Raw genomic sequence first — 26,726 nt, forward strand, 5'->3', positions numbered from 1 at the left:
TACATCCTGCTGTGTCCTGTATCTATGATCCCAAGAGTTACCAGTTCCTATAGATGATGCAATATACATCATGCTGTGTCCTGTATCCGTGATCCCAAGATTTACCAGTTCCTTGTAGATGATACAATATACATCCTGCTGTGTCCTGTATCTCTGATCCCAAGAGTTACCAGTTCCTTGTAGATGATGCAATATACATCCTGCTATGTCCTGTATCTCTGATCCCAAGAGTTACCAGTTCCATGTAGATGATGCAATATACATCCTGCTGTGTCCTGTATCCGTGATCCCAAGAGTTACCAGTTCCTTGGAGATGATGCAATATACATCCTGCTGTGTCCTGTATTTAGGATCCCAAGATTTACCAGTTGATCGTAGATGATGCAATATACATCCTGCTATGTCCTCAGTAATCTGCGCCTTTCTCTTCCATGCTAAGCTGCTGAAGCCATGAACTTGTGCTACATCGCCAGCACCTATTCGACCTGCTCGGTGGAGGAAATTGTGACCTCAGCTCCCAACGGCTTCCGCTGGTTCCAGCTCTACGTGTACCGAAACAGGAAGCTCTCGGAGCAGCTGGTGCACAGGGTGGAGGCCTTGGGGTTCCAGGCCTTGGTCCTCACTGTAGATGTGCCCTACACGGGGAAGAGGAGGAGTGACATCCGCAACAATTTCCGACTCCCAGCCCACCTCAAAGTCAAGAACTTTGAAGGTGTCTTTGAGGTTTGTAAGCAAATTCTGGTTGGGTAAAGAGCGGGGGGTGGTGACACTTATGAAAGTTTCTTGTTCAAAATGAAGGACCTTGAGTGAAACTTGAAGGTGGTGGGGATAGGATTGGAGAGGAGACCCCGGGTAGCCTGATGTAGGGTCAGGGGAGGAGCAGTTATACTCCACTTCGGATGCGACGTTGAGTGGTTTCCAAGGGTGGCCGGATCAACGAAGAGCTAAGTACCCACTAAACTGAAGGCTACTTCAATTAGCCTCTTGTTAGTTGTTTAGTATTGTACCACTCTGCTTGCTTGTTTGGTTGTTTGTGCAGGTGAGGGGGCCTCAAAAGTCATATTGTACCCTTGCTTGCCTGCAGTAAATACATGTGTCCGCTCCACCTCAAGGCTTCTGTCGATCTTCTCCCTTGCTAAGAACTTCAGACTTGCCTTGCCGCAATGCACATACTTTCCCATTAAGTGCGGAATTGTGCCCTCCTTAACATATGCATTAGACCACCTAAGCGACAAGCTACTATATGTACACTTTTAGCTCTTTGGTTTGCCAGTATGCACTGCCTTCTTTCCAAGATGTTGGGGAAAAGTTTGGAGATCCATAATCTACAATTATAGAGCACCAACTTCTTGTGATAAGTTTCTGTCAATAGGAATTCTGCCTATATTTGTAAAATAATACTCTCTATATGTGGACGTTTACCAAATCACTACTTTACGATGGTTCATACCTGTTTCTTACAGGTACTGCACAATATAAGAACCGTTACCTTAATGCAGCAGGTTCGTTCGTAAGACACCATAAGCGTATTCATTTGTTGTCCACCTGCACTTTTCTAGGGAAACGCATTCTATAAGGACAATACTTAGCACACCTGAGAAGTGATGCCCCAGTTACCTCTCAGTAACCGGCATACAAGTCTAGCCTTCCTCCTCATGGTCCTTGCGCCTGAGATGAGCGTCAGCCGCAACGTTTTCAATTCATTCAGAGGCTCCTGTCTCGAGGAACTGTCCTTTCTTGGCTCGCAGGAATCTTTGGTTAAGCTCTCTCGATCTCTTTTGAGTTCTACATGTAAAACGTTCCTTAGTAGAAAGTCGCTCTCTAGGGTACCCTGACATTGAACTTTGGAAAGATCATTCCTTTTGCATCTGCCTACTTCAGAATCTTTTTTCTTTCAGTGAAGCCCCAGGACATTACAGCTCAGTTGACCTCTCTGCTCATATATTGCTCTGTCCCTCGTTCCTTGATGTATTCCTTGTCCGCTCAGGCTGCTGTTCAACAGTGCCAGACCTATGCGTACGCCTAGACGCCATCCATGGCAAACAAAACACAGCTTTTGGGTGATTGAAACTCATCCGCCCGTGCTGCTGGCAGCTGTGGTTCTTGCTTCTCCCTGCTGTCTTGACTGCCAAGGACTCCTGGGGACATAGGAGTTGGTTGAAATTCCGCAGAGTTATATAAAAACTCTGCGAGATTCCGTGGAGTTCCATGAGCGGGTGAAATTCGGCATGTTGCACTGATTTTTAGCACCAGGAGCTTGTTCCACACTGTAAAATCAGTGCAAATGGCACTACGCGGTGCGCCAGAGGGCGCTGTTACTTTCTGCCGCTTGGGTAGATTTTCAACTCGAATGTTGCTTTCTCAATGCGAACGGTCGTGAACTGCTGTGCCCCCCGCATCGAGGAATCTCACCGGGAGGCATTCCAGCACCTGAAAATCACGCTTGGGACACAAATTCATGCTCACACTCGCCAACTTAACGTTGACGAGCTGCACGCAAGAAAAAACTCTACCACGCTGTGGAGTTTTACTTGAACTCCGTGAGTTAACGCGGAGTGGACAAACTGCACCGGTGGTGCGGATTGTTTCGCCCAGTCCTAAGGACGATGCGCAAACCCATCCTCTTGGAACCACCAGTGCAGTGGTGTCCGACGCTGAAGCTACACAGCCTTCTGGGGCTGCTCTGGCAGTGGCACAGACCGTTCTTTGTTGAAGTGGTGGCTCTTGCGTTGACTCGTCTCTTTCGATTCACTAACCACTGCACAGTAGTGTGTTCTTATGCCAGGTCTATTCAGCAAGTATCACCAGCCTGCTGCAAAAGAAGATCATTGTTTTTCTCACAGTTCTTCAAAATAAGAGATAAAATGTGATTGACGCATCGTAATCGCAAACAGCAAACTTTTACATGTTTGTGTAAGTCCTTTCCCTAAATATGAGATTTCGCCTCTTTCTGTCTGAATACACGCTCATGATTGACACAGGATCTCCACCTTCAGTAATGTTAGATCAATTAAATTAAAATTTGCCAATAATAATAAATGTGTTGCCGCCGATAAGAATCAAAAACCTTTGGGGCATAAAAGAAGCACCAACCATGGTTTTCTTCAGACCTTGTGTCGTTTGAAACATACTGGCACCAATTGGAAAGGAAGCGGCAGAAATGAAACTTGATTGATCGATCAATCTCGAATCATACATCAAAATTGATCAACTGATCAAACTCAATTAATAGATCAGCCGGTAGAAAACTTTATTGAGGTTGTAAAAAGGCAGCCAAACGCAGACACTACTCCGACCGTATCGGCTCGGCAAGGAGTTCCACACAAGACTTATCTAAAATCTACCATGTGCTACCCAGTTCATTCGAAGGAGAGGCAAACAAAGATGTGGTTCTTTGGTGTTTTGTAAGTGTCTCTTCAATTGCTTCCACCCAAAACTTGATGTAAATGTGAAAATCAACTCTGAGTTGGGGACATCTGAACCTGAAAGTGTAGACTTATCTTTCAGCACAGAAACAATAGACTTTAAACTACTTTTTCCTACTGGTGCTGAATGCACGCCAGCTAAGCTACAACCGAAACACCCACAACATGTCTCTTTGTTGAATAGGACGCAAGAGTAGAGCAGCAAGTAGGGCGTTGATGTTACCATGTGAAGATGAAGCTAGGCAAGCTGTCAGTTTGTTATACAACTGAAAGTCAATGCAAAGAAGCAGATTTTTTACCCCAGTATAATGTAATCTAAGTCTATCAAAGCCAAGACTACTTGATGGCAGCCTCTGCGGTCAGAAGACGGGTAATTTAAGGTCGAAGGTGCAGGTTGTTACTGCTGGTGACACTTCGGTTGTACATTTTTTTTTTCCTTAAACATTAACAGTAATTTTGCACCTTTCCTTATACAGAGTTCATGTTCACGACACAGGTTGTATTCATCTCCGTCAACATTAACATAGGTGATAACACTTTGTAATGGCCATACGTCATCTGTACATACAACACAGGTAAACTCCCACAAGCAATCCCATACGTGGACCCCATCCCCTCTAATAGTGGAGTGTATCTTCTGCATTATTCGCTGAGGTCGGACTCTGATCCCGACAATGGGGGTTCGCATATATGACCCCTGAAGGTGTTCCATTTTCCCCATATCCTCTGCCATCGCCGGGGGCAACCCCTATTACCACATACCACCTTCTCCGCTACCATGGCGCCATCCAAGTCACGACACCACCATGCGTGCGAGGGGATTGCTTGCGCCCCCCAGTGCCGTGCAATATTCCTCTTTGCCAATATCAGTCCTATGGTCACCCAGGTTTGTTCAGCGTGGTTTAGGTCTGTATCATCCCATATATTCAATAAACACATCCGAGGCTCAGGGGGAACCTCACGACTGGTTACTCGGGAGACCGTTGCCCTAACCTCCCTCCAATATCCGGCAATGGCAGGGCAGTCCCAAATCGTGTGAAAAAAGGTACCCTGGAGGCCGCATCCCCGCAGGCAAAGCGGATCAACCGCTCTCCCCATTTTATGTAGCGTGGATCTAGTGTAGTATATCCTGTGTAGTATTTTAAACTGTACCAATTTTAGTTTGGACGAAACCGCCACCTCCCGCGGTCCCGCCACTGTCCCCTATGTCAATCTCCCATTTCCGTTTAAGAAGTTCTGTGGCGTCTTTTTGATGGTTCACTAACTTACGGTATGTCAGTGATATAGCTTTCTTGGTCAGATAGTCTATGAGTAAACGATCCTCAAGTGGGGAGGACTCGGGTGGGGTGGTTCCTCTAGGTATGAAATTCCTCAAGGCATGTTGAATTTGTAGAAATTTGAAACTTTCCGCCCGTTGCAACTGATAATCTATCTGCAGTTGCTCAAACGGGACCATCTCACCCCGCTTCCAGAGGTCACCGACCTTGGAGATGCCTATCAGGTCCCACCCCGCAAACTCCTTACTTAAATGCATCATGCCTATCGCGGGAGAGACCCATAGCGGTGTCTGTCGAGTGATCACACCCTCCCAACCAAGTCTGCGCTGCGCCGTGTGCCATATGTGTAGGGTGTGTTTTGTGGGGCCCGTTAGGGTATTTTTTAGGGATTTATCATATAAGGCACGAAGTACTCCTGTCACCCCATCTTATGCCTATCCATGCGCAGGGCCAGATCATCCTGCGGCGCATGCAGCCACTGATTGACTACCGTGAGCTGGGAGGCCCAGTAATACAAGCGTATGTTGGGTAGGGCAATTCCCCCGTCGTACCAACTTATCAGTTTGCAGAGAGCTATGCGGTGGGGCCCGCCCTCCCACAGCAGATTACCCACCTCCGCCTCCACCAATTTAAAGTAGGAGTCAGGGATCGGCATGGGCGTGTTTTGTAGCACATACAGAAAGCGCGGGAGGGCCATCATCTTGAACAGGGCTGCTCTTCCCAGCAAAGTCAGCGGGAGAGAATGCCAGTGCTTGACATCGCTCCGGAGTCTGCGGAGGGGCGGAAGTAGGTTGCGTTCAAAGAATAGGGCTGAGTCAGGCGTGATGTTAATGCCGAGGTATCGGAAACCATTCACCGCCACCGACAGTGTTACTCCTCTAGGGAGTTGTGGTATGGGTCCATGCAGGACGTAAAGTACTGACTTTGCCCAATTGATCAAATAACCGGATAATCTACCGTACGATTCACAAATGTCCAGCAGGCTACTGATAGTATACCTGACGCGGCCTAAATGGTCTAAGATATCATCTGCATAGAGCGAGACACGGTCGTCCCAGCTCTCAGTCCACTTCAATCCTGTGATGATCGGATCCTGCCTAATCCATGCCGCCAAGGGCTCCAGCACTAGGGCGAACAGCAGCGTGGAGAGAGGACATCCCTGCCTAGTTCCCCGCCCAAGCGGAAAGTCCTCCGATAGCCGTCCGTTCACCGCCACCTGTGCCAGAGGCGCTCTATATAACAAACGCACCCAAGCACAAAATTTGGGCCCAAAACCAAAACGCGTAAGCACTGCAAAGAGGAAGGGCCATTCCACACGGTCAAAAGCCATACTGGCATCCAACGATATGATAACCGCATCCGCCTGAATGCAGGGTCCTCCGGCCAGTATGCCATGCAACCGCCTAATATTCATCGCTGTGTTGCGTCCCGGCATAAAGCCGGATTGGTCAGGGTGTATGAGCGTCTGCAAATGAGGCTGTAGACGGGTCGCTAGCACCTTCGCTAGGATTTTTGCTTCTACGTTAAGGAGTGAGATAGGTCTGTAGGAGGCGCAGTCATGAGGAGGCTTCCCGGGTTTTAATATCGCCACCAGTGTCGCGACTCTCTGGTCACGGGGGAGTATGCCCTCTTTCAAGCTGGTTTCATACATTTTCAGCAGGTGGGGAACTACCGTGTCTGCCTCTCTCTTATATAACTCTATCGGAATCCCATTCGGCCCCAAGGCTTTCCCGGACTGGAGGCCCTGAACGGCTAGGGCGATCTCTTCTGCGGAGAGGTCAGCCTCTAATGCATCCGCATCCTCCTCAGTCAAGCGCGGAAGACGTATGTCCCGCAGGGATGCTAGGTTGTCGTCCACGGAGGCCGTTACCACGGGGGTGTACACTTTTTCGTAGTGGGTTGCAAAGGCTCTCACTTTGTCGTCAGGATTCGTCACATCCTCACCCGTGGCCAGCCGTATCTGCGCTACCCATCTGCTGGCCCTCTCTTTTTTATCTAGCCAAGCTAGTAGTTTGCCAGCCTTGTCTCCCACTTCATATATTGTATGTTGCGTTTTCGTAAGACGCGACCGGGCTGCCTCCCATAAGTGGTCCCTGTATGTTTGTTTAGCGAGTTGCAGTGCCTGGACGCTCGTGTCGGTGGGCTCTCGGGTGTGCTCCCTTTCTGCCTCGGTCACCGCCTCCTCAAGCTCTAACACCTGTTGTGCCAAGTTACGCTTGTGGGCTGTAATGGCCGTAATGGCCTGTCCACGCAGCACTGCCTTGTAGGCCTCCCAGAGAACAATGGGTGAGCCAACCGATTGCGTGTTGTCTTGGAAGTAGTGTTTTGTGGTTTTGTGTAGGGTCTTGCGTACGTTAGGAATTTTTAAAAAGCCGGGGTGTATCGGAAAAATGCGTCTCCGCCCTAGCAGGCCTGAGGAGCATGACAGCAACACCGGGGAGTGATCAGATATACCCCTGGGGAGGTGTTTGACCTCCTGTAGTTTCTCAATGCATGCCGGGGAAGTAAGGAGGTAGTCGATACGTGAAAGACTGTTGTGCGCGCTGGAGTGATGTGTGTATTGACGCTCCTTGGGGTGGTGTATGCGCCAGGTGTCCTGCAATCCCATCGCGTCTATAAAGTCACGCAAAGGCGAGGAAGCTGCGCTCCGCTCCCTGTGGGGGTGCCTGTCCCACTCATCGTCTACTGTGGTATTGAAGTCGCCTCCCAGTATCAGTTCTCCAGGGGGTAGGCCTAGCAGAAAACCCCCCAGAGCCGGGAAAGCAAGCAAGTGCAATGCCGGAGGGATATATACTGTGACAAAATTAAAGCTGCGCCCCTCCCACTGCCCAGCCATTGCTGCAAAGCGTCCCTGGTCATCTGCCCACTTCCCTTTCACCACCAGGGGGGAACTTTTCTGGATGAGGATCCCAGCGCCCCTGGAGCCAGCGGTAAACTCTGAATGCGCTATCATTTTAAAACCCCATCTATCGAGTGCCTTAACGGCCGTTCCCACTATGTGGGTCTCCTGTAGGAGAACCACTGATGGAGTATGCCTCTTAAGGTATTGTAGTACTAACCCCCGTTTAATTTTATTGCCCAGGCCATTCACATTCCACGACCGCACCGTCAATGGGCCACCCGGGGTCTGGCAATCAGCCCGTTGCGGAACCGTAGTCATCATCAGAATGGTTGCTATTCATGTGTGAGTCGACCCGTGTCAGGATCAAATCCTGTAGCGTATCTACCCTGTGCGTTATAGTCTTAGTATTGTGTATGAATGTGCCCATGACCCACTGAAGGTGACTGACGAACCAAAAAACTAAAAAAGAAAACATAAAAGTCCAACAACTCCGTAATGAAAACCCTCGCCCCCCAACTACCCCCCTCCCTGCTTCCCTGCCAGACGGACCCCGAACTACCCGCCACCCCAACATAGCAGAGTGCTTTAATCCCATCAACAGTACTTGCGTGTAGAGGGAAGGAAGTCCGAGAGCCGGCACCGCTCCCCCAGCCTCCACACTGTCTCGTAACCATTCAAACTGTGCACCATCCGATTCCCTTTGTTACTCGTAGGCACTGGAAGCATTTCTCGTAAGGAAGGAGCCCCATAATGAACAATCCCCGTGCCACTCATTTTGTCCCCTTTTGCGGTGGGTGCATCTCTTCCTCCTCATGTCGCCGGCGCGTGGCAGGTACCAACAGTTCAGTCATCCGAGTCTGGACCCGCGGGGCCCGGCTCCGTCCCCTCCTGTCGACACGGCTGGGAATTCCCGTTCCATTCTGTGTCTTGTCGCTGCCGCCTCTTCGATCTGTCGGCACCACCCACAGGCCGCCAGCCCTCGAGCCAGTCGTGGGCCTCCTCTGGCGTTTCAAAGAACCATGTCTTGCCCTGCGCCACTACTCTCAATTTAGCCGGAAACAGCATAGAGTATGAAAGTTCCTTGTGGCGAAGTTCTTTTTTAACCTCTATAAAACTTCTGCGCCGCTTGGCCACCGCCGCAGTGTAGTCCGGGAAAAAGGAGATCAGGAAATTTTGAATGCGCAAGGGCGGCGCCACCGGCGCTGCCTGCAGTATAGCATCGCGGTCCCTAAAATTAAAGATACGTGCCACGATTGGCCTAGGGGGCGCTCCGGGCTGGGACCTACCTCCCGGCACTCTGTGCGCCCACTCCACCGAGAAGAGGGTGGACAGTCCGCGGGGCTGAAGCTTGGATTGTATGAGTTCTTCAACATAGAGGTCCATGACGGGGCCCCCTTCGTTCTCGGGAACCCCGGTAATTCGGACGTTGTTCCGTCGGGAGCGTCCCTCCTGATCGTCCAATTTCGACGCCATGAGCCTGTTATCCGCCTCCAAACGACCGACCCTCTGGAGCAGTGAGGCAGTGTCCGCCGTGAGGGATTTTGTCACCTTTTCCACTTCTTTCACCCTGTCGGTAATTTTTGAAAAATCCGCGCGCAGGAGGGAAACATCCGTGGAGATCGACCCCACCGTGGTCTGCACGTTAGTAAGGGCCGCCATGATATCCTCCAAGGTCACCTTGGGTGCTGCTCCGGAGTCTAAGGCCTCCCCCGACAGCTCCTCGCGTTGCGGCGGGCCCCTCGAGTCTTTGGCGAACGCGTATTTGTCGAGTTTTGCCTGCGCGGTCTTCCGTTGGCCCTTACCCCCCATCGCCTCCCAGTCCAGACAGGTAATCTCCGCCGCCCGCCGCCTGACCGGACGCCAAGCGCGGCCTGTCGGTTTTCCCTATCGGACGGGCAACAGCCGGGCGAAGGGGTCCGACGACACCGCCGTCTCTCACCCGCAGCGACAGTCAGGGTCTAGTGGTCTCCCAGCACCACTGCGAGCGGGGCCGCGGGCGGTGCAGCGTATAGATGGCCGGCCTTCCCACTTGTTCCACGGGACTCACGCAGGCCGACGGTCGTCAGTTCTGGGCCTCCTGAGCCTCCTCCAATCCAGCGAGGCTGCCAGTAAGACCCTCTGGGCCCAACAGCGCCGACAGCCCTCGAGGGCCCCCCCAGAGCCGATCCACAAGGGGCGTCCAGATCGGGCAACCGGCGCGGCACAGTCCCGAGGGGCCAGGCGTTACCGAAGCTGCAGGTGCGCCCCCCCTCCAGAGCCCACCACGCAGGAGCCTCTCCTGCCGTGCACACTCCCAGGGGGACTCACTGTGTGGCCCGGTCCCAGCACGCGTCTGCCCACGAGTTCAGCTAGTGCCGGAGTCGCCGCAGGACTCCTCCGCCGCACCCCAGCCTCCTCCGCTGATCAGGTGCGAGCAGCCGATGCCTCGACGTTGGGCCGCTCACCCACCTTCTCCTCTCCGCTCCCGCCGTCACTCACAGGGATCCAGGGGGCTCGCGTCACACCCCCGCCGCAGGGCTGCACCGCCAACGGCCAGGTCGAATCACAAATTGAGGTCCCGGCTGCAGGCTCGCATCTAGGCCGCCGCCTGTCCCTCGGCGCCAGCAGCGTGTCCGGGCACCGGGCGGCCTCGGGGTCGGATCATTCGGTGCCTCTCACCCTCCGATATGGCTGCACGTCAGTGGGGGCCGGATAATTGCACGGATGGTAGCTCGGATCATCGGGGGAGCTTACACCGCTCCCGGAGCTTCGCTAGTTCGTGGCCATCGCTGGTGCCGCCAGGCCACGCCCCCGGTTGTACATTTTTACCACTTTTTAAAGGGTTGGCCATTAGTCCCTAATCCTTTGGCCACAGAACTGAGTGCCAGAGGGCATGATTTCCACCTGTCATATCTGGATTGACTTTCAGCCAATGTCTTGCCTCCATTTCCCTGTCTCCTGTAGATAGATGTCCAAGGATGCATCATTCCTGGCCAGTTGTCTGTAGGAAAGAAGATCTGTGTAAGTAACTAAACGGAGGCCATGAAAACGAATTAACGAGGGCGGTGATGGGGCACGCAGGTTAAAAAGTTAAGGCGAGACGGAGAACTATACTTGCACACCAAAGTTAATGAAAGAAGTATCTGAGTATTAAGGGTCCAAGCCAGTTGTTACGTATGGTTATTAAGAAAATAATTAAACCGCATGTTTGCAGTCAGGCTCCATAATGCTGTACAATTGAAGTTTTTACCTCATTCATAAAGGAAGCCTTATTAGACCCTGCACTGCCAGACAACTGTAGCACAACTTACACTCCCCTCTTTTTGGCAAGGGTCATTTGATACACCTCAGGGACGATCTGGAAAAGAATTCTGTCTTTTGTGACTGCCAATCTGGGATTCACTTCTAAGGGAGACAGAAACGGGCATGTAAAACACCCAGACATATGTGGTGGAGCTTTGCCCTAGGGCCACTCGGGGGCCTAAATCCTATTACACCTATAGAAACACTGAGCCATGACTTGTATATACTTGATACCGCGGACCACGGACTTGTTTGCGAGAGGCTAGATCCAAAGCTTGGGTAGCGAGGTAGTTTTCTAGAATATATCCAGTCCTGAATCAATATAATTCAATGTGTCTAACTGGGTCTGTGCTGAGCGGATTCCAAGAATGGCCCTTGGGAAGTGTCCAGGCTCCGCACTCGTTGGGCTTGTTCGTTAATAGTTCCATTGGTTTTTGGCCATCAGTAATCAAAGACCATTGTGCATGGTTTCAGATGTACATGGGTGATACGCTGACGTCCAAGATACAAAAGAGGTTAGTTTGTCTGAAAACAAAATTACCTTTCTGATGATGAGGAATCGCTGACGTCTTAAACCACGTAAGAGGGAAACTTTGGTTTCCGGTGCTGATGAATCTTTGCTGGGGGGGTTTGCGGCCAGAGAATTAGGTGTGATCTTTTCCGCAACACAGATTAAGACCTTGAGTGTCACTTTTAATTCATCCTTATTTATTTATTTAAGGCGTTTTGTATAGCGCGAACAAGACCCGTCCGGGTATCGGAGCGCTGTATAAATAGCAAAACAAGTTAAGCACGGAAAAAAAACAGGCAATAAACCAATAAGAATACACTTAGCAATATGTTGTGCAAGTAGCAAATAAGAAGTATCAGCAAAAGCACAAAAAATGGAATAGGACCGAAACAAATTATATACAATGGGAACAAACGGCTTAGAAAACATAGGATACAGAAATTAATATGGAAGAATAGAGGGAAGGGAAGAGGTGTGGCGCTGAGGCCAGGGCGACTGACTCCAGAATCTGGGGATCACGGTTCGATCCCCGGTGCCGGCGGCAGATTAGCCCAGCACCATGTGACTCTGGGCAATAGCTTGCTTAATCTTCCCGACGGCCCCCAGCGCCTAGAGGCCTAGAGACCCTTACGGGGGATTGTTTGTACTTTACAAATGTGGATTTTGGAAGGGTAGAGAAGAGGTGTGGCGCCGCGGCCAGGGCGACTGACTCCGGATTATGGAAGGGTAGTCCGACTTGGTGGGATCAGGAGCTCCTGGACCTAATCAGTAACTAATGCTGAAGGTATCTCTCCAACGAGAGCTATTATAATTGTTTTTTGAAGGAGGTGGTCGAAGGATTAGATCTAGTTTCAAGGAGGAATTTCATTCCATATTCTGGGGGCAAGATACAAAAAGGAGCGGTTCTAAGTTTTCTTTTTGTTGAACTTCTGTGGCTTCACCAATAGAGAGAGCTTCTTGGCGAGCGACTCCCACCCAATAGTTCAGGTTTTTTAGCCAGGTAGATGGGAGTGTTGTGATGAACAGCCTTAAGAGCCATGCAGGCTATCTTAGACAGAATCCTTGCTTCCAACGGGAGCCATCTGAGATGTTTCAGGTCAGTTGTGATGTGGTCGCGTTTGCTCGATCCCATGATGAGCCTCGCAGAGGAGTTTAGAATGGCCCTTAATGGAGTCAGCCTGGCCCATAGTCTGGGCGGGAGATGACCAGGGATTGGACTGCTGAGTAAGCCTGGCCCGTAGTGTGGGCGGGGGATGACCAGGGATTGGACTGCTGAGTCAGCCTGGCCCGTAGTCTGGGCGGGAGATGACCAGGGATTGGACTGCTGAGTCAGCCTGGCCCGTAGTCTGGACGGGAGATGACCAGGGATTGGACTGCTGAGTCAGCCTGGCCCGTAGTGCAGGCGGGAGATGATCAGGGATTGGACTGCTGAGTCAGCCTGGCCCGTAGTGCAGGCGGGAGATGACCAGGGATTGGACTGCTGAGTCAGCCTGGCCCGTAGTCCGGGCGGGAGATGACCAGGGATTGGACTGCTGAGTCAGCCTGGCCCGTAGTCTGGGCGGGAGATGACCAGGGATTGGACTGCTGAGTCAGCCTGGCCCGTAGTCTGGGCGGGAGATGATCAGGGATTGGACTGCTGAGTCAGCCTGGCTTGTAGTCTGGGCGGGAGATGACCAGGGATTGGTCTACTGACTGAAAGTCATCTGGGGGTAAGCAGGGTTTGATTCTTCTTCGAGTGCTCAAATGGAAAGTGGCTTCTCTGGTAGATGCACTGGTGTGATCTGCATATTCGATATTTGTCCAATGAAATGCATAACGATCTAGTAGAATAAACATGTGGGGCGCAGTCGAGCGACTTGGTAAAAGTAAATATATTTTCATTTGTAAATAATTGTAATTTATGCTTCCAAAATCACAACCTAAGCAAGCCGCGCGTCAGTCTCAAGCTGTTGCAGTTTGATGATGTTTTACCGTTCTAGTGGTCCAGGAACCTGCGTGCTTCGGTTAATCACTGTAGGCGTCTGTGCCTCTCTCTATAGGAAGACCATGGCCCAGACAACTATGGGGTTCCTCTCAATACCCTCGACCCGTCCATCAGCTGGAAGGACATCGGTTGGCTGAAGAGCCTGACCCATCTGCCAATCATCATCAAGGGAATTCTGACAAAGGAGGACGCGGAGCTGGCCGTGGAGCACGGTGTTCAGGGAATTGTCGTATCCAACCATGGCGGAAGGCAGCTGGACGGGGAACCGGCCACAGTAAGTACATGTCTGGTCGACGGGTGAGATCTCTATGCCACTTTGAACCCAAGCCAACATAGGTTCAGAACCGTCGGGTAAGCATTCTGAGGTCGGTGAGCAGCGGACGTGCCAGAGACGAGAGTCCTCTGATTTCTTCTGAAGTTACAACAGTCCAGTGAATGAGAATTATTCTAGAATCAGGTGAATGGGATACAAACACTGTAATCATACTTTTAATGGGGATTGTTTCTGTCTAACCTTTTCTTTTGTTATTTCTTTTGCCATATATTCCTTATTTGGGAGGGGGTTATAAAGTCTAAGTTTTCTCGTAGAATAGTGTGCTATAAGAATCATATGTTCCTTGGATGTGCATTAAAACTCAAAATGGTTCCTTTACTTGTTCTAAACACATCTGCGTCCTTGAACACACCCACACTGTGTTATTAAAAGTGTATGCAATAGTTAATTTACTTTTAAAGTGTTTTTTATTGCAAGCATATACCCTCCACATTTAGAAGATGGCATGTTTTGTGACATGTATACAATTAAAATAAAGTGTTAAAAATGGACATTGCAATGGTTTTCCTAGGCCAGATCTATTGCCTTTGCCAATGCTTGTTAACATGTGCATTCAACTGCTGAATGCCTCAATATTGTCAAAAATGAATGTGTTGCTTTAGAAAGCCCCAGAATCCTGTTACATGTAACCTTAAATCAAGAATCCGAGCTGTAGCGTTCTCAGGAAGAATGCGAGACACGGTTCAGATTTAAAGATGTTTGTAATAAATTATTAATTCGAAGTACAAGAAACATGCAATCGATACTGTTAGCAGCAAAACCTGCAGCTCATAAGTATAAAGACCTCAGTAAAGTTCGATGCACAATCCAGCATAGATTCGCCTCCTAAGATTGGGCACAAGGGTTCTCGCACCCTTGGATTGGACCCTGTACAACGGATTTCATCCATCACTAGGCGAGCCCAGGGTTCTTGGGATATGCACCAATGAGTGACTGGCAAGAAGGAACATTTTACCACAGAATACACTTGGGAATTCTCCCATATACCGTTGCGTTGAGTTCAGCTGCTCCTAGAGTTTATGCAGGGATTACAATTGGACTCTTCGTATGAGCGATAGTCTGAGGCTGTCGGGTGTTGTTGGTTCGGGTCAGCGCGGGGTGAGGAGGCTCTATCCACGCCCGCCATCTTTAGCGCACGGCCGGTTCATGTTAGAACAAGTCAGGTTCTAACTCATTTCAAGCTAAAGAGAAGAAGAACAGCCCCCCCCCCCCCATGATTTCCAAATCATAACTTTCACATGCAGCGTTCATCAACCTCCTGTTTTTTTTTTTTTGAGTCTCCCGAGGCTTTCATGGTGTCACAGAGATCACGTTGCACCCCTTCAGCCTTTACATCGACTCTTTGTATGTTTCCTCTCGTCGCTGACGGCTTCTTGATCAGTTCTTTATTCATCCCAGTTGGAGCCCCGCAGTGTCAGTGGCACGCCTGTCTACTGGAGTTCATGGCTTCATAATCTTTTTTTTGTAATTTAAGAAAAGTTCTATTGGGATTTTATCTTTACAGGAAGACACAGTGAGAAGGTACAGATGATTCAACCTACAGGATGCATGGTGCCGGCCGGCTGTATGAATACACGAGCACAGCCCCTAATCCAGGAGTTTTTATAGTGGTAGAGGGGAGGTGTAAGAGTAACTGTGTATGGAAATGAGAGTGACGGTCTGATGTCTAATGTTTGTCTGACGAGAGGGTGGAGTCGCTGACTGGGGGAGGTGTGGCAGGTACCTTACCTGGGTAAAGGTGGGTGCAGAGGGAGAGAGAAAGAAAGGTGAGAATAGAGGAGAGGACAGGAGAGCGCAGTAGGGCCTTCTTGTGGGGGCAGTGTGTGGAGAGGAGCAGGGGGGTGGGAGGGGGATGCAGGGGTGAGGTAAGGTTAAAGGGGTGGGGGAGTGGGGGTGGGAGTGGGATGCAGGGGTGAGGTACAGTTAAAGGGGTGGGGGGTGGGAGGGGGATGCAGGGGTGAGGTACAGTTAAAGGGGTGGGGGGTGGGAGGGGGATGCAGGGGTGAGGTACAGTTAAAGGGGTGGGGGAGTGGGGGTGGGAGGGGGATGCAGGGGTGAGGTACAGTTAAAGGGGTGGGGGAGTGGGGGTGGGAGTGGGATGCAGGGGTGAGGTACAGTTAAAGGGGTGGGGGGTGGGAGGGGGATGCAGGGGTGAGGTACAGTTAAAGGGGTGGGGGGTGGGAGGGGGATGCAGGGGTGAGGTACAGTTAAAGGGGTGGGGGGTGGGAGGGGGATGCAGGGGTGAGGTACAGTTAAAGGGGTGGGGGAGTGGGGGTGGGAGGGGGATGCAGGGGTGAGGTACAGTTAAAGGGGTGGGGGAGTGGGGGTGGGAGGGGGATGCAGGTGTGACGTAAGGTTAAAGTGGTGGGGGGGTGGGGGCAGTAAGGGGATGTAGAGGTGAGGTACAGTTAAAGGGGTGGGGGGTGGGAGGGGGATGCAGGGGTGAGGTACAGTTAAAGGGGTGGGGGTGGGGAGTGGGAGGGGGATGCAGGGGTGAGGTACAGTTAAAGGGGTGGGGGTGGGGGGTGGGAGGGGGATGCAGGGGTGAGGTACAGTTAAAGGGGTGGGGGAGTGGGGGTGGGAGGGGGATGCAGGTGTGACGTAAGGTTAAAGTGGTGGGGGGGGTGGGGGCGGTAAGGGGATGTAGAGGTGAGGTACAGTTAAAGGGGTGGGGGGTGGGAGGGGGATGCAGGGGTGAGGTACAGTTAAAGGGGTGGGGGAGTGGGGGTGGGAGGGGGATGCAGGGGTGAGGTACAGTTAAAGGGGTGGGGGAGTGGGGGTGGGAGTGGGATGCAGGGGTGGGGTACTGTTAAAGGGGTGGGGGAGTGGGGGTGGGAGTGGGATGCAGGGGTGGGGTACTGTTAAAGGGGTGGGGGAGTGGGGGTGGGAGGGGGATGCAGGTGTGACGTAAGGTTAAAGTGGTGGGGGGGTGGGGGCGGTAAGGGGATGTAGAGGTGAGGTACAGTTAAAGGGGTGGGGGGTGGGAGGGGGATGCAGGGGTGAGGTACAGTTAAAGGGGTGGGGGTGGGGAGTGGGAGGGGGATGCAGGGGTGAGGTACAGTTAAAGGGGTGGGGGTGGGGGGTGGGAGGGGGATGCAGGGGTGAGGTACAGTTAAAGGGGTGGGGGGAGTGGGGGTGGGAGGGGGATGCAGGTGTGACGTAAGGTTAAAGTGGTGGGGGGGTGGGGGCGGTAAGGGGATGTAGAGGTGAGGTACAGTTAAAGGGGTGGGGGGTGGGAGGGGGATGCAGGGGTGAGGTACAGTTAAAGGGGTGGGGGGAGTGGGGGTGGGAGGGGGATGCAGGGGTGAGGTACAGTTAAAGGGGTGGGGGAGTGGGGGTGGGAGGGGGATGCAGGGGTGAGGTACAGTTAAAGGGGTGGGGGAGTGGGGGTGGGAGGGGGATGCAGGGGTGAGGTACAGTTAAAGGGGTGGGGGGAGTGGGGGTGGGAGTGGGATGCAGGGGTGAGGTACAGTTAAAGGGGTGGGGGGAGTGGGGGGGGTAAAGGGATGCAGGGGTGAGGTACAGTTAAAGGGGTGGGGGAGTGGGGGTGGGAGTGGGATGCAGGGGTGGGGTACAGTTAAAGGGGTGGGGGGAGTGGGGGTGGGAGTGGGATGCAGGGGTGGGGTACTGTTAAAGGGGTGGGGGAGTGGGGGTGGGAGGGGGATGCAGGGGTGAGGTACAGTTAAAGGGGTGGGGGAGTGGGGGTGGGAGGGGGATGCAGGGGTGAGGTACAGTTAAAGGGGTGGGGGGAGTGGGGGTGGGAGTGGGATGCAGGGGTGAGGTACAGTTAAAGGGGTGGGGGGAGTGGGGGGGTAAAGGGATGCAGGGGTGAGGTACAGTTAAAGGGGTGGGGGAGTGGGGGTGGGAGTGGGATGCAGGGGTGGGGTACAGTTAAAGGGGTGGGGGAGTGGGGGTGGGAGTGGGATGCAGGGGTGGGGTACAGTTAAAGGGGTGGGGGGAGTGGGGGTGGGAGTGGGATGCAGGGGTGGGGTACTGTTAAAGGGGTGGGGGAGTGGGGGTGGGAGGGGGATGCAGGGGTGAGGTACAGTTAAAGGGGTGGGGGAGTGGGGGGTGGGAGGGGGATGCAGGGGTGAGGTACAGTTAAAGGGGTGGGGGGAGTGGGGGTGGGAGTGGGATGCAGGGGTGAGGTACAGTTAAAGGGGTGGGGGGAGTGGGGGGGGTAAAGGGATGCAGGGGTGAGGTACAGTTAAAGGGGTGGGGGAGTGGGGGTGGGAGTGGGATGCAGGGGTGGGGTACAGTTAAAGGGGTGGGGGAGTGGGGGTGGGAGTGGGATGCAGGGGTGGGGTACTGTTAAAGGGGTGGGGGTGTGGGGAGTGGACGGGATGATCATTAGTGCTGCTGTAGGGACAGGTTTGAGTTATAGCTCTCTAATCTGATCCAGATGTTTCCACTTTCCAGTGGTGGAGTCCTACGATAAGTGCTTAGCGAGTTCCTTGCACCTCTGGTGACTTGAACCCCTTCCCACCAGGTGTGGGAGGAGGTTGGATGCGTCTTTCCATCCAGAGAGGATTCCTTTGAGGCCGGTTGTCACCAAGATGCCCCATAGAGTTTGTTTGTCTTTGTTCAGTGCATGTTTTTTGTCCGGGGGGAGGGTACCTCGTGTAATGGCGAAGGGGATTTGTGATCTGGGACTGCTAATGTCCAGCCAGATCCTTCTAGTGAAGAAACACTCCAGGAGCGTCCTCCTCGCAGCACCAGCAGGTGTCCGAGGGCAAAAGCCCAGTGTACAGGGTTCGGCTGCAGTCCAGTGGGCCATACTGGCAGTCCAGTACAGACATTGTGCTGGGGATGGGGTCATCTTGCTGGTAGGGTGGTTCTCCCATATGGACGGCCAGTTTGACGTCCTCCTGGGTGAAGTTTGAGTCGGAAATGAGCGTTTCCCATTCATCCTGGATTGGTTTTCTTTGCCAAGATTTAGTGGGAGAGAGTGGGAGCGTGTTAGTAGGGTGTGAGAGCTTGGTGATGTACGTCTAGCTATAAGTAATTTAATTTTTAGGAAGTGGAAGAAGCCTAGATCATTGAGATTAAATTAATCTTTGAGTTGTGAGAAGGGCATGGGTTCTGAGGGGCACCGAGACCCCCTACCAAGAGTTTAACCTTTTCGCCCATTTCTCTATGTGAATATCACATCTGTTGTGTAGTCTGTTGTCTATTTTGTGTAGGGCCTGTACTGTATTCGAGAGAATGTGTGCAGAATGGTCTGTTTAGTTTTCTTGATAGTGATAAGGGATGCAATTGATAGTGGTTTAGCAAATTCTTTTTCGCTGGTGTCAGGGGGTGTATAACATTACGCTGACACCTAGGGCTTCCCTATTTCGCTAGGAAAGCGTGTTTATATCTCCTGTAGTAGGTATAGGCGCCTAAGTGTTTTGTGAAGACTTAGTTTCTTTAGAGCAAATCTGGGTGTTTTGGAACACCTTGGGAACTCAGTAAGATTTGCATCTATTTTCACAAAAAGGCTTCAGAAAGGTATGCGGGGAACACTGCCACCAGTATAAACCTTGGACGGCCGACAGATCTAGAGTGGACAAACACATGACCAGTTTTCACTGTCCGTCCCCGCCAGGTAAACCCTAGCAGTTAGAGACATTTAAAACTGCGAAATGCCCCTCTCTTCATGGGAGAAAGGCCCCATGGTGAGAGGACGTCGTTTCCAAAACAAAATCCCAGTTTGGATTTGTGAATTGGCAAATTTGAAAAAACGTACATTTGTCGTACGGCTCCATCATGCTGACAGTCATCTGGCAAACTAGCAATGCATTGACAGAACCTGCTGTGACAGCGATATCTGCCAATACTGGAGATGTCCGCTGGACCGACGGACATCTAAAAATTTGGCAGGCGAGAAAATCCTGAGGGCAACAGAGTACTTTACTTCATCTCCCTGATCGACTAAAACCGCGTCCACCAAAACCACGTCCACCAAAGCCAAAATCAGGCCGGAAGTTGGACCACACCGAGGATAATCATTTTAGGGGTGCGCTACTGAAAGTCGAAGTGGAAGGTGTGAGAGACAACCTATCTGGCACCCGAGGGCATAACTCCTGCAAATCAGGGTCATTTGTTGTGTCGTTCAGATCAATATTATCCTATCACCGTTTCTAAGTCACACAGAGTGGAAACTGAGGAGGAGGTTTTGATACAAGTATGCAGAAGGGCATGACTTTGCTTTCGCTCCTGTACTTAACACGTTTCAGTCTCCTATAATTAGTTTCTGGTCTGGGCCTGGAGCCATCGTTTCCCATTGACTTGGTCATCAGAAGGAGGCTGCAGATTCAGGGTCTCTCACTGGCTGTACAGTTGGTGTTTTGAAACACCTTGACCTGCCTGTGTTTAATGGGTGGACTGTAGCGGAATACATTACCTGACCATAGAAAAGTAAAGGATTTTAATTTCTGGCAAACATGATGTTAAAATGAGGAGCAGTTTGTTAAGGTTTACTGAATCAATGATGAACTCAGGAATGTACATCTCACAGGAGATCATTATGAAATGAATGGGCAGGACTCTGCACATATCCTGCCCATTGGCCACTCTTGCGTCATATGGGTTCACCAAACTCTCTCACCCTCCAGGGGTGTAGCCGTGCCAGGTAGGAGATCCTGCTGTCGTAACTGTTTCATTTGTTTTCAGATAGATGCGCTGTCGGAGATAGTGGAGGCTGTACGAGGAAGGATCGAAGTATACATGGATGGAGGGGTCCGAACAGGAAGTGATGTCCTAAAGGCTCTTGCTCTGGGGGCAAAGTGCGTCTTCATCGGACGGCCAATTGTTTGGGGCCTTGCCTACAAGGTAGTGTAAAGAACTCCAGTAATTGCTGCCGCTTTGTAGGGGGGTCTGTAGGGCTGTTGTGTCCTGCGTCAATTCTCACACAGAGGTGGGTGCTGTTGGGGTTTCGCGGAGTGGCTAGCGCTGCATGGGAGATGGGGATCCAAGCATGTCAGTGTGTTTTGCTGCCTGATGCGTAATGTTTTCAAAGAAGATAAGTATTCCATCCCAGTGAGTTGATTGACCTATGAAAAGGCACATAACGCTTTGCAAACGATGAACGTTGAAAGAGCTTGGCTGTGGCTGCAGTGGGTGTCCTATGTCACTTATTGCAACTCTGCATATACCATCTTCTGGGAGCAAATCCTCCCTACAAACCATTCCTGTGTTCCCCTTCAGACATAGTGCACCCACACCCCTTACCAGCCCTGGCCAGACCTCTTCTGGGAGCATACCTTCCATTCTACTCAGGGTTGGAGGACCACCATGTGCACACATGTGCCAAGTACTGAAGGGGTGAAGTAAGGTTCAGGTGTGCATGTGTGATGAGCACTGCAAGGATTGAGGAATACTGAGGTCTACATGTTTGCTGGGCACGTAAGTAGAGTGGTGACATGTTGTGTACACGTACAATCGATGCTGCAGTGTTGGAGGGTGATGCATTGGTGATGGGCAGGGGTAGCCTCAAAGATCACTTCAGGTGCATATTAAGCTACTTCCTGTTTCCTCTCAGGGTGAAGAAGGCGTGCGGGGGATCCTGCAGATTCTGATGGACGAGTTCCGCCTCTCCATGGCCCTTTCTGGTAAGGTGTCTCCTTGGTCATTCACTAGGCACTATAGGAAGGATGGAACCAAGAGCCTTGGGGCAGCCAGTGTTCTGAATGCCACCATGCCCAGCTCCCTCGCAATGAATCTCTGATTCATCTATTTATTCATTTTTAGGGTGGTCTATGTAGCAGTAAAGAGGTCATCTCTCTACTGCTTCAGAGCATTTTGGGTTTGTGGGTGGGGGATGTGAGCCATCATGGATAGAATCCATGCCTGACCCGCTGATGATTGGCAGCCATCGGTGGTGCCAGCTCCTGATAAGTACTGTTCATCAAACCTTCCACCAATATTAAATACAGAGCAGCAATCTAGGCAAACAGCACAGCTCTCCAGCCTCTAGAACATTGTCACCAGGGCCTCTTACTGCCTGAGGGTGGTCTGTATAATTGTAATAAACAATCACTTGTATGAATAGGGCTGTTTTCAGATATTTATTTACCAATGCAGCTTTTAGCCAACCAGCTAGTTTTGTGCTATATAAATACCTGCACATACATAATACATACATACACACGTACATATATACATAACTTTTGGATGGCTCAATGTCGGCTTAGTCTGATTCACTTTGATTTAAAAGTTAGGGACTTGCTCGCAGATTAGCACTGGCTCTCGGTATTAAATTGCTGCCCGTTGTTAACGATGGGGTAGCATCAATAGTGTGCTGGGTCTTAAAATCTATTGAAATGCAAATCCTTAGGCAAGTCTCCCTTGGCAATGTTTGCCGCTGCAGTGGTTGTGCGGGAGAGCCGTCCAAGCCTATTCTAGACGACGCCATAGGGTTGAGATTAGCTATAGGATGGTGCACCCTCACGTGCCCTAGAGGTCAGTGGGGCTGATTTCTACTTCGCCCAGCAGTGTACAGGCCATCAGGTGGCAGGAACTTACCTACGCCACCATGGCGGACTTTCGTCCACCAAATTTAAAGATGACCGCTGGCCTACGCTCATCTGTGTACGTTAAAAAAAAAAATGATTTCACAGCTTTTTTCTACAATGTTTTGAAAGTTTTGTGGATGGCCGTCATCTGTTTCTACTGTGGTAAATATTTAAATTACCTGTACTATTTTTTATGCGGTAAAGTCTAGTAAGAATAACTCAGTCAAAATAAGAGGCAGAATCCGTGGTATTAGAGGTTCTGAAAAGGGCTTTATTCCTTACAAAGGAATTATGGTTCGAACCAGGCAATCTTATTCCATCACCACGAAGGTTCAGGAAGGGATAGGCAATACATTATTGACAAGTAATCATATATATATGAAAAGCATTGCATTAAGACAGATGCAGGAGGCGTAACAGCTGATAATACAGATAAGAATACACATACGTAATGAAAATAGGCGTAATAATGGGCGTATACTAGAAACGTCATTTAAAATGATGTCACAAGTGGGTGGATCCATAAGAGAATCCTGCAGTGTCAGCAGAAATATTTGGCAGAGATGCGCGCGCAGCCGCATGACGTGTGATTGACGTGCAACTAGAGGGTGAAGGGGAATTGACATTTAGCTCTACATGTGGAGACATAAGTCTGGGGGGTCAGGTCAACCTAATCCCAAATTGTATCTAATATCTTTGTTTAAGGAACTGGTTTATCCAAAAGGAAAGGTCTCTCGGACGGAATCTATTCTATACTGACTGTTAGTGCATGTACAAGCGTCTATGTGTCTACATGAGATGCGAGGGGGCAGGAATCTTCCATGGTGACAGGGGCTATGAATTACTTGCATAAAGACAGCGAGGCCGAGCCTTTTGCTCGGTAGCTGGAAGGATGTTTACCTAAACTACTGGACAGGAATGCATTGGATGAGGAGCGGAGCAGATAACTTGAAGGCTGAATACAGTTCTTGGCAGACAACAGGCCGCGTCAGGCACCGTTAGCCGCGCAGGGAGTAGGACAAAGTTCATGGATACGGATGCAGGTCCAGGCTGGAGCATTTCAGAGGTAGAAGCAGGAAAAGGCTTGATGGCAGAATTCAGGGCCTACTCGCCTGAACTGTAAAACTAGAAAAGTGAACCATATAAAGTCGGTGGCCAATCATACTTAGGAATGGAATATTCGACCCATTCATGGCGGATCTGAAAGAGGACATGTTGGCGTTGGACGCACATGTATTTGCGTCTTCATAGCTGGAACTGGAGGGAACATACATGTACTTGTAGCATGTACATGGAGTCGTTGGGGTCTAAGATAGGGGACACAATTGACCATAAAAATTCATATTTCCTCATTCCCTCCTTGTCCCCTACGGACCCTTATGAAATATCCATCTTCATCAATCCATCAATCTGTTCATATAGCATCATTTGTTCTTCTTTCTTCTTCCGGGATCTTGAATGAAAATTCGAAGGCGGGATACACGATGTGGCACACAGACCACAAATCGCTGGCCCACATTGTAGACACAAGCAGCAACTGAATAGTATGAGAAAGCCAATACCTAGGAAGGATAGGATCCTCCATCCCCAGGCTGACAACACGCTCCAGAACCAACCGGACCAAGTCCAGGTGCCTGGATTCTGGTGTATCTGGCTTACGATCTTATGAAGTCGAGTTATGGCCTTATATACTGACGGCGCGTTTTCTGGTATGAAAACACAGCAACTTGATCCGATGACCCTACAAGCTCCGCCCCTATCGGCCAGAATGACGTCAAGGACAAGACGATTTTGAAGAACAACAATCCGCATCGCAGACTGCTCCTCTGTTAAGTTGCCTAAGGCGGAAGTAGTTTCATTCACTACTGCTTCAAGGGTTCTAGTTAATCTACGTATCAGCTTACTATTAGTGACTGTACCTATGTAGGGAAAGAAACCTTTATTGAAATCTGTATATTGCTCCCATGCTGTTTCAGTGTAGTCGACAATCGGGAGATCTCTCTGCTGTCTATTGTGTACTAAATGGGTATTTCTGTGATAATCAGGAGGGGCTAGGAAAACAGGTGGCAGAAGGAATCCGATGTAACAGGTACCATCCCAATCTAGGGGTAGGCGTATGTATGCGGTGTGACCACAGATGAAGTAGGAGTGACGAGAAGCTCTAAATGTAGATTTGCCTTTATCACTGAATTCTATTACAGTGGTACATTTACTATGGCCCATGTGTATTGAACCATTCTTTCTTACACATAATTCGCCTCTAACTGGAAATACTGACATAGCGGGCAAGATTGGTGTAGCTTCGGATTCAACGTTCAGGATCATGAGATTAAGTGTAAAGTTACCTAATCCATATACTTCATTTTCTAGATCAGTTCCTGTTCTTTTGGGGAGTCCCTCCTTGTTAGGGTAGCAGACTTTAAGCAAAACTAGGTTCAGGTTTCCCCATACCCAATTGTCTTGATAAACTACTGAATTTGAATCTAGGGAATTAATCAAACTAAACCATGCTCCACAGGAGCCATTGTGTGTGAATGGATACGGAAAGAGGGGCAGAACTCCCTGGTATTTCTGATAGGGAGGGAGTCGGCCACATATCCAACAATTTGTAGCATTGCTGGTCTGATGAGAATGATGTAACATACTAATGAATGTGTTGTTGCGCAGCGCAAATCTATAGGACAACTCATGCGGGGGTAATTCGCTAAAAGAATGTTCGGCAGTAGCATTGAAAGCACGCTTGGAAATAGGGTAATACATGTGTAATAATATACTGGCAATGATAATCAGAAGACTTAGAAAAAACATAATTAACAATGTCACTATGCAGTGACTACGAAGTGATTTACAGTACGCATGTTTCTTGAGCTGTTTCTGTCTATTTCTCTCTCTATTTCGGTCTAGAGGATATATGTCAGAGACAAATTCAACCGATTCACCTTGGAGAGGACTTAAACAATCAAATTGTCTGACTTGCTAGACCTTAGTTTCAGTTTATAGTTTTCTTTTTCTGTCTTGTCAACCAGGGGGAGTTTTGAGTCAGTCTGTGAGGGAATGCAGGGCTGATAATTCAAGTCGGATGATAGTCCATGAAATTTTTTGATATGGCTCGAGTGCAACCACCCTTTACGTCCCTCAATCTTCACAGCTGTCCTTGTGGTCAATAAGACGAGTTTAGGCGACTGCCAGCGAGTTCCTTCTGTCGAAGTTCCTTATAAGTACAAGATCTCCTGGAACCACGTCATGGGGCTTCACCTCAGTGTTATCGGGAAAAGCTGCAGCTACCTGTGAACGACAAGATTGTAGTGCAGACATCAAGGAAGCCAGGTAATCTGTCAGCATATTACAATCAACATCAGTGATTTTACGAGGTATAGGCGTCCCCCACATATTTGGTGGTCTACCGAAGATCACATCATACGGGGATAGCCCTGTTCGAGAGTGTGCTACCATTCTCATGTAAAAGAGCGCAACTGGTAAAGCTACTATCCAGTCGACACCTTTTTCTCTACATACTTTGGACAGTCTAATTTTAAAGTTTGATTATGCCGCTCCACGAGACCTGCTGCCTCGGGATGTCGGACACAGTGGAATTTCCATTGATAGCCTAACAGAAGTGAAACATGTTTCATTAGCTCGGATGAGAATGGCTGGCCATTATCTGAGTATACGACACGGGGCAAACCATACCGTGGGAAGAATTCTCGAACTAACTGTTTGGCAGTAGTCGGGGCAGTGTAATCTGAGACGGGATACGCCTCTGTCCACCGGGAAAGAGCGCATACAACTACGAGGACATATTTGAATCCTCGACATCGTTCCATCTGGATATAATCCATCTGGAGGACTTCAAAAGGGTGATCGGGGGGTTGAAATCCACCCTGTTCTACAGGTACGCCTTTTCCTGGATTGAACTGACAACAAATCATGCAGGTACGTACTTTCTGTTTAGCTGCTGCTCGCAAGTGTTTATTGAACCAAATGTGTTGAATACTGTCTAGCATAGCTTTCTCTCCTAGGTGCGCTGGACTATGTATTGTGTTAATGATGACTTGAACCATTGAGTCGGGGAGAAACCATATAGATTTTCCCTTCGTCATCCATCCTTGATCCGTTTGGATCCCTCCTAATTCAGTCCATCTCTTTATTTCTTCTGGTGTAGCATGTGTCTGTATGTCAATTACATCAAGGGCGGGATCCTTAACTGTCATGCAGTGTGTTGGTGTCGGAACTATTGTCTTTGTCGTGTCAGTTGTATGAGTCTGATTCTGAGCAGTTTGTTTAGCTGTTCTGTCAGCTAGGTCGTTACCCTGAGAAATAATGTCAGTCACTTTTGTATGGGCTTTACACTTCATAATCGATATTGCAGTCGGCAGATGTATTGCATCTAACAGAGCTTGAATAAGGGGGCCGTGCTGGATGTGGGCACCGTGAGAAGTTAAATAACCTCTCTCTCGCCAAAGCACGCCGAAGTCATGGACGACTCCGAATGCATAACGTGAATCTGTGTATATGTTGACTTTCTTATTTTTGGCTTGAATACAGGCTTGTGTCAGAGCGATGAGCTCTGCTGCTT

The 26,726-nt window shown here is 50.1% G+C and overlaps 1 protein-coding gene across 10 annotated transcripts in view; it reads left to right on the plus strand.

Moving 5' to 3' along the window:
• The window catches only part of HAO2 (hydroxyacid oxidase 2), a 210,921-nt gene that overhangs the window by 175,874 nt on the left and 8,321 nt on the right, over positions 1-26,726 (plus strand). For all 10 annotated transcript variants that reach the window (XM_085620721.1, XM_085620712.1, XM_085620715.1 and 7 more), the window contains 4 exons: positions 440-723; positions 13,377-13,595; positions 20,310-20,468; positions 21,178-21,247. In XM_085620721.1, the coding sequence (XP_085476847.1) occupies positions 440-723; positions 13,377-13,595; positions 20,310-20,468; positions 21,178-21,247 (732 nt within the window). The remainder of the gene's footprint in view (positions 1-439; positions 724-13,376; positions 13,596-20,309; positions 20,469-21,177; positions 21,248-26,726) is intronic.

Source organism: Triturus cristatus, chromosome 8, assembly GCF_964204655.1.
Source record: "Triturus cristatus chromosome 8, aTriCri1.1, whole genome shotgun sequence".
NCBI classification, from domain to species: domain Eukaryota; kingdom Metazoa; phylum Chordata; class Amphibia; order Caudata; family Salamandridae; genus Triturus; species Triturus cristatus.